This window comes from Rousettus aegyptiacus, unplaced genomic scaffold (assembly GCF_014176215.1).
Source record: "Rousettus aegyptiacus isolate mRouAeg1 unplaced genomic scaffold, mRouAeg1.p scaffold_m13_p_7, whole genome shotgun sequence".
Lineage (NCBI taxonomy): Eukaryota > Metazoa > Chordata > Mammalia > Chiroptera > Pteropodidae > Rousettus > Rousettus aegyptiacus.
Window position 1 is genome coordinate 18,384,929 of NW_023416310.1, and position 13,989 is coordinate 18,398,917.

General features: G+C 33.0%; 1 protein-coding gene across 12 annotated transcripts in view; it reads left to right on the top strand.

Moving 5' to 3' along the window:
* Nucleotides 1-13,989, top strand: part of BIRC6 (baculoviral IAP repeat containing 6) — a 184,843-nt gene that overhangs the window by 71,228 nt on the left and 99,626 nt on the right. For 7 of the 12 annotated variants that reach the window (XR_004952019.1, XM_036224567.1, XM_036224570.1 and 4 more), the window contains 9 exons: nt 663-809; nt 5,342-5,529; nt 6,308-6,640; nt 6,883-6,982; nt 8,822-9,036; nt 9,199-9,407; nt 9,725-10,071; nt 10,689-10,908; nt 13,698-13,831. Coding sequence is in view for 11 of the 12 variants with exons in the window: in XM_036224567.1 (XP_036080460.1) it covers nt 663-809; nt 5,342-5,529; nt 6,308-6,640; nt 6,883-6,982; nt 8,822-9,036; nt 9,199-9,407; nt 9,725-10,071; nt 10,689-10,908; nt 13,698-13,831 (1,893 nt within the window). In the remaining variant the exon portion in view is untranslated. The remainder of the gene's footprint in view (nt 1-662; nt 810-5,341; nt 5,530-6,307; nt 6,641-6,882; nt 6,983-8,821; nt 9,037-9,198; nt 9,408-9,724; nt 10,072-10,688; nt 10,909-13,697; nt 13,832-13,989) is intronic. The other 5 variants (XM_036224568.1, XM_016136045.2, XM_036224569.1 and 2 more) reach the window with 4 other exon arrangements.

The following is a 13,989-nucleotide window of genomic DNA, read 5'->3' on the forward strand; positions in this document are numbered from 1 at the left end:
TAATTCTGTTTAATGCTAATTCCAGAAAATTTGAAAAGTACAAAAAAAAAACCCATTTCCCTCATACCATATAAACTCTTAATTCTTTTATGTTTGTCTGTTCAGTCTTCTTGCTGTGCTGTTATTGTTCATGTAGTTATGACCATGTGATTTTTTTTACTACAATGGATAATTTAAACTATTTGTATGAGTGTGAAGTAGTATACCTCATTCTAGAAAATTGATAATATATACAAATTATAAAGAATCATTGATAGATAAATGTTAATATTTTAAAATGTTTCTTTAGTTTTTATTGTCATATTTACACAGTCGATGTCATAGATGTATTCTGATTTTATGCATACTCAACGATTAGGCAATAACTAATATAAGTAGCTAGTGTATTATTTTTTTCCTCATTTAAAATCTATATCACTTATTTCTTGTTAATATGAATGGCCACTGGGTTGCTTTTATGCAACTCTGCTTTTGTAGCAAGGAAACTAGTATTTCCTATTTGTTAGTTTTTTTAATGCAGTGTCCATTTTTGAAGCCCCGTATGAAGGTTGTGTGTTTACACATCTTCCTAATTAAAATTGGAGTAGGAGTATATTTTTTAATATGACTATTGCCTTTTAAAGATTGATTCACATATAAAACTTGTTTCTTTTCTGTATTAGGAAATGGAAAGGTCAGTAGTTGCACAGCTGCTGAAGGTAGTTTCACATCTCTCACTGGACTTCTGGAAGTTGAACCCCTACACTTTACTTGTGTTTCAACTAGTGATGGAACCAGAATAGAAAGGGATGATGCAAGTACGTTTACTGGTATATACCTTCTTTCATTATATACATTCTTTTATTATATAGTATATGCTGTAATAAGTGATATATAAGTATACATCAGTTTATAGTATATGTATGTTCCTTTACTGTCATGGTAAGCAGAAACTTAGGAGGAAGGACATTTTGGGGGAAAAATCATAAGTAGTTTCTCAGTCTTTTCATAGAGTTTTTTTTCCTACCCACTAATGCACTGTTTTAAACCTTTTTGTTTTTATGTATGTAAATATTAAACATAATGAAAATAAAGGGAACATTACAATAGACTCTATATTTCCATTATCCAGCTTCAGTAATCTTCAGTTGATGGCCAGTCTTTTGTGTAGTTTTGGCATCTTAATGTTCTATTTCTTGCATTTAAAGTTAAAAGTAAATTTGCGCCAATGTTTTTGAAAAGGGTGAGATGAGTAAAAAGGGAATACTATTTTTCCAGCTAGTTTAAAGCAGCTTTGGATATATGAACCAGTATTTGAGTGTGTTAAATGTATGGTAGTGTTGATGTTTTAAATGAATAATTAGTGGGAAAATTATATTTATTCTTTACTTTCTTTAACAGTTTAACAGAAAGTAAAAACGGTTTGCTTCAGAAATCATGAACAATTTAATTTTTCCCTTGGCTTCACAATGGCAAAGAATTTTCAAAGAAACCTAACCAGTTCTTTATTTGAGTACCTTTTTATTCAGAATCGTCATATCTTCCAGTTGTGGAAGAAACCACTAAGGAAATTTATTGCTTATGTAGTTACGATGGGAGTTTCAATTTAAAATTAAATTAAAATCTAATATTTATTTTATATGGAGATACAAGAAAGGTCATTATTTAGGTTTGTTTTCTTGGACTATTATAGTCATTTTTGTAGAAATTTATACCTTATACTAGTATAGACATTCCATGACAAGAAATGGAATTTTCAGGGCTGTTTAGTAATCAGACTCTTTCTTGGAACTGTCATAAAAGTAAGTTAAGATTTTTTTATAAATCTTAATTAAAAAATAAGAAAATTTACGTGTTTGAGTAATGCTTTCTGAAGGTATAAAATTTAAAAGATAAAAGATTAGGTTTGAGAAAGAAAGTATTCCATCACATTCTCCACCCATTTCCTCTTCCGCAAAGGAAGCAGTGGAACCAGTTGTTTTTCCAAAGATAGTCCATGCCTATACAGTTGGTCACCTCTGTATTCCACCGAAACTGAAACTGCCACCAGCAGAGGGATTTTTATTAAATGTTAGGGCATACTCTTGATTAGTGATCATAATGTACTAGAAGATAACTGTGGTCTCTCAACTTCCTGTTACTTCTTTTTGGAAACATGTTAATTGTGAAATATAATACCCAATACAGAAAAGTACAGAAAACAGTTGTATAGCCCAGCAGTTTATCAGAACATAAACTGTCCACCAAATCAAGAAATAATATTTCCAGCACTCTAAAACAGCAGTCCCCAACCATTTTGGCACCAGTGACCAGGGACCAGTGTTCCAGTGATCTGAGGTGGAGCTGAGGTGGTGACGCTAGTGCCGGGGAACAGCTGCAAATTCAGATGAAGCTTCACTTACTTGCCCACCGCTCACCTCCTACTGTCAGGCCTGGTTTCTAATGGGCCATGGACCAGTGCCGGTATGCAGCCTGGGGGTTGTGAACCCCTGCTCTAATGGTTGTCTTTGTTCCTTTTTCCATTGATTTCTTCCTCCCTTTCTTCAGAAGGTAAACACTATTCTAGCTTTTGGAGTAATCATTTCTTGGTGTTTGTATTTTTTTGTGTCACCACTTAATTATAGATCCCTGAGCAGTGGTTGAGTAGGATTTATATAATATAAAATTGCATTTATGTATTTTTAGTCTGCCTTCTGTTTAACCTTAGGATTTATATCATTGCATATATGTACACAGTCCTTTTTCATTGCTATTTATGATTCTATTGTCTGAATAAAGTAAATGTATCCACTATTTGATTTGTATACTGTTGATTGACATTTGAGTTGTTCCATTGTGGCACTGTTAGTACTAATAGATACACTATTCTCTTGGATGTGAATGTGGAAGTTGATTTGGTGCTTCATAGGGTTGTCCATATATTCAACTTTAGTAACTAATATTAAAGAAACATACTTCTTAATTTCCAAATACATTAGTTATCTTATTACTAATTTCTATTTAAATTTGTTCAGTGGTCCAAAGAAATGCCCCAATTATCAATCTTGCAAACTATGTTAAGAATTATAGTGGGGTAGCTTTTATAAATATTCCATGAATGCTTTACAATAATGTTTACTCAGCATTTGTTGGTGGAGAGTATATTCTATATATCCATTTGGACAAGTTTGCTAATCATGTATCAGTTACTTTATGTACTTGGTTTTTTAGCTAATAGGACCAGTGTTAAATTTTTGACACTGTACCTGTGTGTGGATTTGTCCATTTTAGTTTGAAACTATCCTACAAATTTAGAATGGTTGTATTTTTCTTGTGAATTGAATCTCTCATGATTACTAATTATCTCTTTATCTCTAAGATTGCTGTGTTTTCTAAAAGTAGTTTGTTTGGTATATATATATACCTAGCATCAGTTTTCTTTTGGTTACTATTTATATAGTATATATTTTTCCTTCTTATTACTTTCAGCTTTTCAGTGTCTCCTTATATTTTAGACATACTTTTAAAAGCAGCATGTAGTTGTTTGGCTTTTTTAAATCCACTATGGTAATTTTTTAATTGGAATATTTAATTTACACTTAATGTAATTACTGATGTATTTGTGTTTGAATCTACCATGTTTTTTATTCTGTTAGGTTTCTCATCTTGCCAGTTATTTCTCTCTTTTTTTTTGGTGATTATATTTTTATTGTCTATTTTTCTGCTTTTTACTGGTTTTAGCGGTATTCCGGAGATCATAATACATATATACCCTTGACATCTAGAAATTCAGTTCCTGTTTTTACCATAGAGTACATATATCTTTGCTGTTTTTCTGATTTTTATCTCTTTTATCTCTTTAGCTCTTTTGTGCTTCCTAGGACTTCATGATATAATAGAAATGGTGATAATAGTCATCTTTTGTCTTGTTTTCACCTCTTTATATGTAGTTTTTAAGGCTCTTCGTTTAAAAATTGAAAAGGGTAATGAAAGGTCAGATTGTGGAAAACATTTTAAAATTAGTTTTGTAGTGTCATGATGACTTATCCTTGGATCGTTTATGTCTCTTATGTGTTTGTAGTGACAGTTAATTTTTCCATAAAGTTTTTTGGGGCATTAGATTTTAAAATCAGGAAAGGGCTAAAGTGTACCCATGGTTAATATTGAAAATCACTTAAATTACACCAACAGTGCAACTATAACATAAATGCTTCAGTAAGTCTAATAATTTTCCCTCTGGAGTTGGAATTACTAGCTTTTGCTTTGGTGGAAAATTAGATGGAACAGATGGATTTCATTTTTGAGCACTCAGCTTATATGAGATATTTTTCTTTCTTTGACCAGGCTTATATAAAGTTGAATTTGTGTAAGCTAAATGAGGTACATTGGTTTTAATCCTAGTTTGACTACTCTCAGCTCTACAAGGTAACTTCTTTAAGTCCTTCTTTACTTAATCAACTAAAAAACAGAATCATAGTACCTGCCGCTGAGAGTTGCTCATCAGTTGAATATAGTAATTAACTGAAACAGTACCACATGGTAATGCACACTAAACATTTGCTATTGTAGCAGTTATCTTTCCACCAATGTAACTTCCTAGTAAAGTCCTGTTACAAGTATTAATGATATTGTTAGACTTGACCTCTACTTCTTGTTTTGTGCTGACCTATTTATGCTATGTAATTGTTTTTATCTCAGCTTTTTCCTAAATTGTTTTTCACAAATATTGGCAAATATTTAATGGAAAAAAAGTTATTTTGTAATGCATGTTTGAATAATGTTGAAAAGGAAAGTCAACTTAAAGGATTTCATAGACTTTTAATGATGATAACGTTGATGGGTAAGCAGTATATGCCTGACTTATTTGACTATGCATGGGAAATGCTTCTCTCCATATTAGTGTTCTGGGAAGCATATGTTAGGAAACTGCTTTACACATTCTATGTGGTCCAGACTCTGTCTAGGCTATGCTTTAAAACAAGGAAATAAGTGTTGTCAGTTTTTTAAATGGCGTTCTTATAATTGAAAGTTCTTTGAGCTTTTTGGGAGAGGGAGCGGGAAGTGTTGCTTGTAAGCAATCTTAGTAAAGCAAATTTCATTCTCAAATTGTATGATAAGATTACTCTCCTTTTGTATTTTCATTTTAGCCATTTCGAATAAATGTTGAAAATATTTTTAAACTTAGAAGTATAGTAATTTTTCTTTGATTTAGAAGTTATTCCTGCATCCCTTAAACATGAATGCTATTATTATCATTAAGATTCTTATTTATACTCTCTAGATTCTTAGCTTTCAAAATGTGTCACAATGGTATAGTAATTTCAATATATTTCTCTGTGAATCTTTCCTTCATCCCATTTTTTTTCCCCTTGTCTTATGCCAGTGAGTTCCTTCGGGGTTACTCCTGCAGTAGGTGGACTATCATCTGGGACAGTTGGGGAAGCTTCGACAGCCCTGAGTTCAGCAGCCCAGGTAGCTTTGCAGTCTCTCTCTCATGCAATGGCTTCAGCCGAGCAACAGCTACAGGTGCTGCAAGAGAAACAGCAGCAGCTTTTGAAGCTTCAGCAACAGGTTGGAGACTATTTGGCTCTTTGTTCATGCTGTCTCTAAACTTCAAAAGCTGAAAAAGTACTGTAAAAATGACCATTATTTTCGTAAAGGAAAGTAGGTTGACCGATGTGAACTAATCATTTTCTTCAAAAAATTGAGGTAATGTCTTTGTGATATATTTACATTTTTAAAAATTGTATAAATGCATTTTATTTGATATATATAGCTGAGGAAATAGAATTGATACTTTTTTTGCAGTCTTTAAGTAAAATCCATTCTTACTATGTTTAAACACTCTTTGTTCAGACATTACAGTTACCAGTTACTATTTTATAGATTGAAGAACCTAAAACAACTTTTTAAAGACCAGTTAAATTAAGTGAATTAAAATTTAGTAACAATGATATGTCTTGGAGATTTCATCGTGGTTTAAATGCCCTATGCAATTCCAGGTGACAAATTGTATCAGGTGAGGAAACATGATAGTCCAATTCCTGTTAATTATTTTGAGGAGAACTTTGTTTTCTTATTTACATTTACGTGTTCTGCTTCCTTTGTACCTTTTCTCTGAGAAAGTCCTAATTCCCAAATACTCAGGAAGTTTGTATCAAATATTTAATGAAGTATATATAGAGCAAATAAATACCCTGTTTTTGTTTTCCATTTTGTATTTAATTTCATTTTTATCTAAGTAGGATCCAGTTAACCATGCTTATCTTCATAATATATACCTGTCTAGTTCCCCACAATTTAGGTAGGCAGAGTTAGTCTATATTTGTTGCTTTTACTTCTTTTACAGAAAGCAAAGCTGGAAGCCAAGTTACATCAGACAACAGCTGCAGCAGCTGCAGCAGCGTCAGCAGCATCAGCAGCATCAGCAGTAGGTCCCGTTCACAACTCTGTGCCTTCCAACCCAGTGGCAGCCCCTGGATTCTTCATTCATCCATCCGATGTTATTCCACCCACTCCAAAAACAACACCACTTTTTATGACTCCACCACTCACACCACCCAATGAAGCAGTTTCCGTTGTGATTAATGCCGAACTTGCACAGCTTTTCCCAGGCTCAGTTATTGATCCCCCAGCAGTCAATCTTGCTGCACATAACAAAAATTCCAGCAAGTCCAGAATGGTAAATTATTATATTTTAAATAGGTGTTCGCTTAGATTTTAAAAATATTTTGAAAAATACACAAACTTTAGAAGACAAAATGTGATTATACCAACTTGATAAATGAAATTCGATTATTTTCTTTTATAAAATATTACAGAATGTACATTAGGAAATGAGATGTGTCAATTTGATATTATGGTTATTAGTTTTTGAATGGCAAGAGTAACATCAATGGAGATTTATACTTCTTTCTTTTCTAGAATCCACTTGGTTCTGGTCTAGCCCTTGCAGTTTCTCATGCTTCTCATTTTCTTCAACCTCCACCTCACCAGTCCATTATTATAGAGCGAATGCATTCAGGTAATTGTTGACTTTGTTAAAATATTTTTCTTGCCTCGTCTGTTGGCCTTTTGAAGACTTAATGTTCTGTAGTTTGATTTCCCTTTGCAAATAAATCACATTTGCTCTTGGATAAGTACATTTTACTAAGAATAAGTACTACATAAGGCTCAAAGTAAGTGCTCACCAAATTGAAGGGAAGAATGCTGCCGAGTAGTTTCACTCATTCTGTTTAAACAGTGGATTTGATCTGTATATGAATCTCACCTATTGAAAATACGATTAACATAAATATTTGCCTCCAGTGTAGCTGCTCAATTACCATTACACTAGAAATTACACTTAAAGCAGTAGTATTTCTACTACTAGCATTCTGGTATTGGAACTGTTTTTTGAGAATAACAGCCAGAATTACTGCTAATTATAATAATTGAGTAAGGTTAATAACACTTCATGGTCTCTGGATAATTCATATTTTACCCTGCTTATATGCTAGAGACCTGTGATCAGGTTGGGTGCTTTGAATTAGAATATGTTTACTAATAAGCTATAGGCAATTTTTACCTTACAATCCTACCAATTGTTGGACATGAGCAGCAGTAGAATTCAACAAAATCCTCAGGTATGTTTTATAGAAAGAAGTATATGAATACAGTACATACTGTATCATATCATTTTTCTTTTATATAAACACTTGAACTTTATTGCACTGGGCTGTTTCCTTTTTGGAAGAGAGAGTTTTTAAACAATAATAAAAGTTGTAATGGTATTTCTGCATAACTAATCATTGGTAACAACATTAGTGCTGATAACATTTAAAGCGAAATTTGCTGTTGTTCAGTCTTATGAAATGTGAAGAGTTCTTTACACTGTGATTTGGTTTTTTAATCTATGGAATTGACTGTGGCATACAACCCCCCCTAAGGAGGAAAATTATGAATTTTGTTGTGTGATAGTTTTTCTGTTAAGAAAAGTATTGGTAACTGCCTGTTTTCTTTTAAACTATCCCCATAGAGTTTAGCTATAGTCTTGGAAGTTTAATTTAGTTGGGTTCCTTCACTATAAAATGTAGATGATAAGGTTACTAGCTGCTCCTTAACCTAACCCAATACAAAAGAAAAAGAATTAAGATACTATTAGTGATTCTACTTATTGTTTCATTAATTGAACTTCTTCCTGAAATGTGTGTGAGATGAGTGACGTAAATCTGCTTTCTCTTCCATTCCTCTCAAGATCATGTGTGCCTTTCATTAGTGCGAGCATCTCACCTTGCTGAGTGATTCTAGTGCTTACATAAAAAAGACATACTACCTCTTTAGTGTGGCCCTTAAGAGTAAGCCATTAATTCCTCTAATACTGAGCTGAAGAGACAGTGATGTGTCAGTACTGGGGAAAAATATTGAGATAAGCCGAATCTGTCTCCATTGGAGGACCTTCCTAAGATTTTTTTTTTTTAGTGGCAGTATGACCACTTGTTATTTCGGCTTTATACTTTTACTTTGCATTTTAACTCTATAAGATGCTTAAGAAAACTAAAATCAAATAATAGAATTTGGTATTAATGTGTCTATGTGTGAAAAAAAAATGACCAAATGGCCAAAAGAAGTAAGTACTTTATAGAGTTAATCTATATACTATTTTTATTTAACTTTTTCCTCTAATGTTTTAAATTAAGTTTATATGTACAGTTGATTGCCTTTATAGTACATTTTTAACTTGGAGTTTAGTCTTGGAGTTCAAACTTAGAGAGATTGAAGTTTCAGAAATTTTAAGATGGGTTTTCCAAATATTTTTTTGGATCTATCATTTGATTAATTGATATATGGTATTTTTGGTCAATTATTACTTTCCCTCTCATAGGAGCAAGGAGATTTGTGACCTTGGATTTTGGTAGACCAATACTGTTGACAGATGTTTTGATTCCCACTTGTGGAGACTTGGCCTCCTTGTCAATTGACATTTGGACATTAGGAGAAGAGGTGGATGGGAGGCGCTTAGTAGTGGCAACTGATATAAGCACCCACTCACTAATTCTTCATGACTTGATACCACCTCCTGTGTGCAGATTCATGAAGGTAAAGAACCCAAGAAAGTGAATTGATATGCTTTCCATGTTTCTGAAAAGTTATGAAAAATATACAGACATATGATTTAAAAGTATAACTATATTTTTTAAAATATATTACTCAGATTTTTATTGGTGCAATTGGGCATGTATATATAATTTCTCATTCCAGATCACGGTCATTGGACGTTATGGAAGTACCAATGCCAGAGCCAAAATCCCTTTAGGATTTTACTATGGTCATACCTACATATTGCCTTGGGAGAGTGAACTGAAATTAATGCATGATCCTCTAAGAGGAGAAGGAGAATATGCAAACCAGCCAGAAATTGATCAGCATTTAGCAATGATGGTTGCTCTACAGGAGGATATACAGTGCAGGTTGGTAGAAAATTACAGTAGAATTTAATCTTATTTAAATCCTACATTTTGTTTAATGTCTTACATATATTTGTTAAGAAATTTCTTGTAAGTGTATAGAAAAGAATAGATGGAAGATGTTAGTATATTGCAGTAATATTCAGAGCATTAATATATTGTGATTAAGTAATTAGCTCTATTTAGTACCTACCAAATAATCAAAATTTTTAATGGTTGTTTGTTAACATGTTATAGAAATTTAATTTTTAGTGTGTATCTACATGTACATCAAAGAATATTACAGGAATTATTTTGTACATTTATCTTTTTACTTACAGGTATAACTTAGCTTGTCATCGACTGGAAACTCTTTTACAAAGTATTGATCTTCCTCCTCTGAACAGTGCTAATAATGCACAGTACTTCTTGCGAAAGCCAGACAAAGCAGTTGAGGAAGACAGTAGAGTTTTTTCCTCCTATCAGGATTGTATTCAGCTACAGCTTCAACTAAATTTGGCTCATAATGCAGTGCAGAGGCTCAAAGTAGCTCTAGGTGCAAGTAGGAAGATGTTGAATGAAACATCAGATCCAAAAGATTTAATTCAGACGTCTTCCACAGAGCAGTTACGTACTATCATCAGATATTTATTGGATACTTTGCTCAGCCTCCTTCACTCTACCAATGGTTTGTATTTGGCTTAAGTACTTTGAAGATTGGAAATATGTTTGATGTGATTTTGTTGCATATTTGATTGTGTTGATATTTCCTGGATATTGTTAATTTTGATATCCTTTCTAATGTATTTATGAAATGTATTCTTTAAGTTAACTCATTCCCTCTCCCATATTTTTATTTATTTTTCTTATATGGATTTTTGATAATTTCTTTTCTTGAATTTTTGCTATTGAAGTGCCACACCATTGTGTTACTGCCAAAATAAATATTATTTAGGAGTGATACAGCGAAAACCATTAATAATCGCTAATTTAATATAGAACTATCATTTTCTAGCCAGGAGACATTTCTGATTATTACACAGGCATACACAAACACACATACTCACATAGCCATCTCATATACCTTACTGCACATACAAGAAATATAGTGGATTTAATTGCTAACTCTTCTGTTCCTCTGATATTTAGTAATTAAATTTCTAGATACAAGGAGTAAATAAATGAATAAATAGAATATAATTGTATACTGATTGTTGGGTAAGAAGAAGACATCTAGGCATACCAATTTTCATATTAGAGCATGCATTTAAATGGGAAATTTTACTGTTTTCTTTCTTATAATAGGACACTCTGTTCCTGCAGTTTTGCAGAGCACATTTCATGCCCAGGCTTGTGAAGAGCTTTTTAAACACTTGTGCATCAGTGGAACCCCAAAGATACGGTTACATACTGGTCTTCTTCTTGTTCAACTCTGTGGTGGTGAAAGATGGTGGGGTCAGTTTCTTTCCAATGTTCTTCAGGAATTGTACAATTCAGAGCAACTTCTCATCTTTCCACAGGATAGGTAGGTCAGAAAATATTAAACTTATTTGTTATTATTGATTTATACTTGTCATAGATTTTGAAATCTGTGTATGGATACTGGATGTGGAAAAATGGAGTATGTTAATTTCAGAGTTTGTGGAATGCCCGGTGAAGGGCATATGAAGACTATGCGTGATATGACCATACTACATTCTTCAGTTTCCTTATCGAATCTGTGGAGTTTATAGATCTTTGTTTACAAGTATTTCCTACCAGATCACATTATTTTATGTGTGAAATGTGTTTTTCTGAGGCTCTGATAAAGTTCTCGCTTCCTCATTTCTTGTGGATGAAGTTAGAAAACACAACCTGTAGCTTGAAACAAAGCTGATTTTAACATTATACCTTAAGATATCGTGCTAAGAACCAAATGTTTTATCATTGATCTGTTAAATTTTAATATAAATTATTTTTTCTTTTTTTTTATTCTTTTTTTTTGAACAACAAATTGTTTTTTTTTAAATTGTGGATACTTGACTTAGAGATCAATTGTTAGCAGTGTTGGTTCCTCTTCTTGACTTGCAGGTGGTTGTCTTGTGTCTTCACATGGCTTTTCCTCTATTTTGTTTTTTAATTACAGTTGACATTCAATATTATATTAGTTTCAGGTGTACAGTATGGTTGTAGAAATTACATAATTTATGAAGTGATCCTGCCGATTAGTCTAGTACATAATTATACATAATTATTATAAAATTATTGACTGTATTCCCTATGCTGTACTTTATATTCCTGTGACTATTTTGTGATAGTCACTGCCAATTTGTACTTCTTAATTCCTTTACCTTTTCACTTAGTCCCACGATGTCCTTCCCATATGGAAACCATCAGTTTATTTTCTCTATCTATGAATCTGTTGCTGTTTTGTTTGTTCATTTACTTTATTCTTTTAGATTCCACATATAAATGAGATCATATGGTATTTGTCTTTCTCTGTCTAACATATTTCACCTTGCATAATACTTCTAGGTCCATCCATGTTATCACAAATGCTAGGATTTTATTTATTTTTTTATGGCTGAGTAATAGTCCATCGTACATATGTACCACAACTTCTTTATCTAATCATCTATTGATGGACACTTAGATCTTTCATATCTTGGCTGTTTAAGTAGTACTGTAGTGAACATAGAGGTGCATATATCTTTTTGAGTTAGTGTTTTGGATTTCTTCAAGTAAATACCCAGAATTGGAATTACTGGGTCATAAGGTAGTTCTATTTTCAGTTTTTTGAGGAACCTCCATACTGTTTTCCATGGCAGCTGCACTGTGGAATCCCACCAACAGTGCACGAGGGTTTTCTTTTTTACATATCCTCAGCAACACTTGCTGTTTGTTGATGTATTGAAGATAGCTATTCTGACAGGTGTGAGTTGATATCTCATTATGGTTTTTAAATTGCATTTCTCTGATGAGTAGTGATATTGAGCATCTTTTTATATATCCCTTCGTCATTTGTAGGTCCTCTTTGGAGAAATATTTATTCAGGTCTGCTGCCTATTTTTTAATTGGATATTTTTTTTTCGGTGTTGAGTTATATGAGTTTTTTAAATAAATTTTGGATATTAACCCCTTATCAGATGTATCATAGGCAAATATCTTCTCCAAATCAGTCCGTTGTCTTTTCGTTTTCTTGCTGGTTTCCTTTGCTCTTCAAAAACTTTTTAGTTTGATGTAGTCTCATTTGCTTATTGTTTTCTTTTGTTTCCCTCGCTTGAGGAGATAATCAGGAAAAATATTACTAAGCGATGTCAGAGTTTACTGCCTATATTTTCTTCTCACAGTTTTATGGTTTAAGGTTGTCTTATAAGTCTTTAATCCATTTTGAGTTTATTCTTTTATATGGTGTGAGAAGGTGTTCTAGTTTCATTTTTTTGCGCGTACTTCCAGTTTTCCCAACACTTTATCAAATGGACTGTCTTTACCCCATTGTATATTCTTGTCTTCTTTGTTGTAGATTAGTCGATCATGTAGCTGTGGGTTTGTTTATAGGCTCTACAGATATTATCTGTCTGGGTTTATGCCAGTGCCATGCCGTTTTGATTACTGCAGCCTTGTAATATAGTTTGATATCAGGTAGTGTGATACCTCCAACTTTGTTCTTTCTCAAAATTGCTGTGACTACTCAGATCTTTTGTCGTTCCATATAAATTTTAAAATTATTTGTTCTAGTTCCATGAAAAATTCCAATGATATTTTGATAGGGATTGCATTGAATCTGTAGATTGCTTTGGGTCGTATGGACATTTTAATGATGTTAATTTTTCCTCTCTATGAGCACAGTAAGAGTATGCTGGGGTTCCCAGCAGCCTTCTGTTTCACCCTGACAGATGGAATCCTCGCTTTCACAGCCAGATGTTGTGGGGGTGCCACTTTCTGGCACTGGTGCTGCAAGCTAGGGAGCTTGTTATGGGGCTGGGGGACCTCTCGCTTCTCAGGGACATCTGCAGCTGACCTGATGATCCTCAACTGCCACAAGTGGGTGTGGGGCCAGCTTGTTTTATGTCTCTGTCCCTCCTACCAGTCTCATTGTGGCTTTTTAAAAATATCCTTAGTTATAAGACTTCTGTTAGTCTCAAGATGGTTCTCAAGGTTGATTGTCATACAATTTACGTATAATTTTAATGTGGTCATGGGAGTAGGCAAGCACAGCATTTACCTACTCCACCATTTTGACCGAAACCCCAATGGAAATTATTTTTTAAATGAACAATTACATTGGTTCAAAATGGGTATTTTATTTATATCTTTTTTTTTTTTTTTTTTTAGAGTCTTCATGTTACTTTCCTGCATTGGTCAAAGATCACTTAGTAATAGTGGAGTGTTAGAAAGCTTACTTAATCTGTTGGATAATTTACTGGCACCTCTTCAGCCACAGTTACCTATGCATCGGAGGACAGAAGGTATTGTTTAAAGAGTTACCTTTAGTAGAAATGTAAGATTTCTATAAATACCGCTTTTATAAAATCATTAGTTTGAAATACTCCTAAAAATATTCATTGCTGCACATTTTGTTACTGTTTTTATGATGTAGACTTTTAAGGATGATTAGCTTTCATGT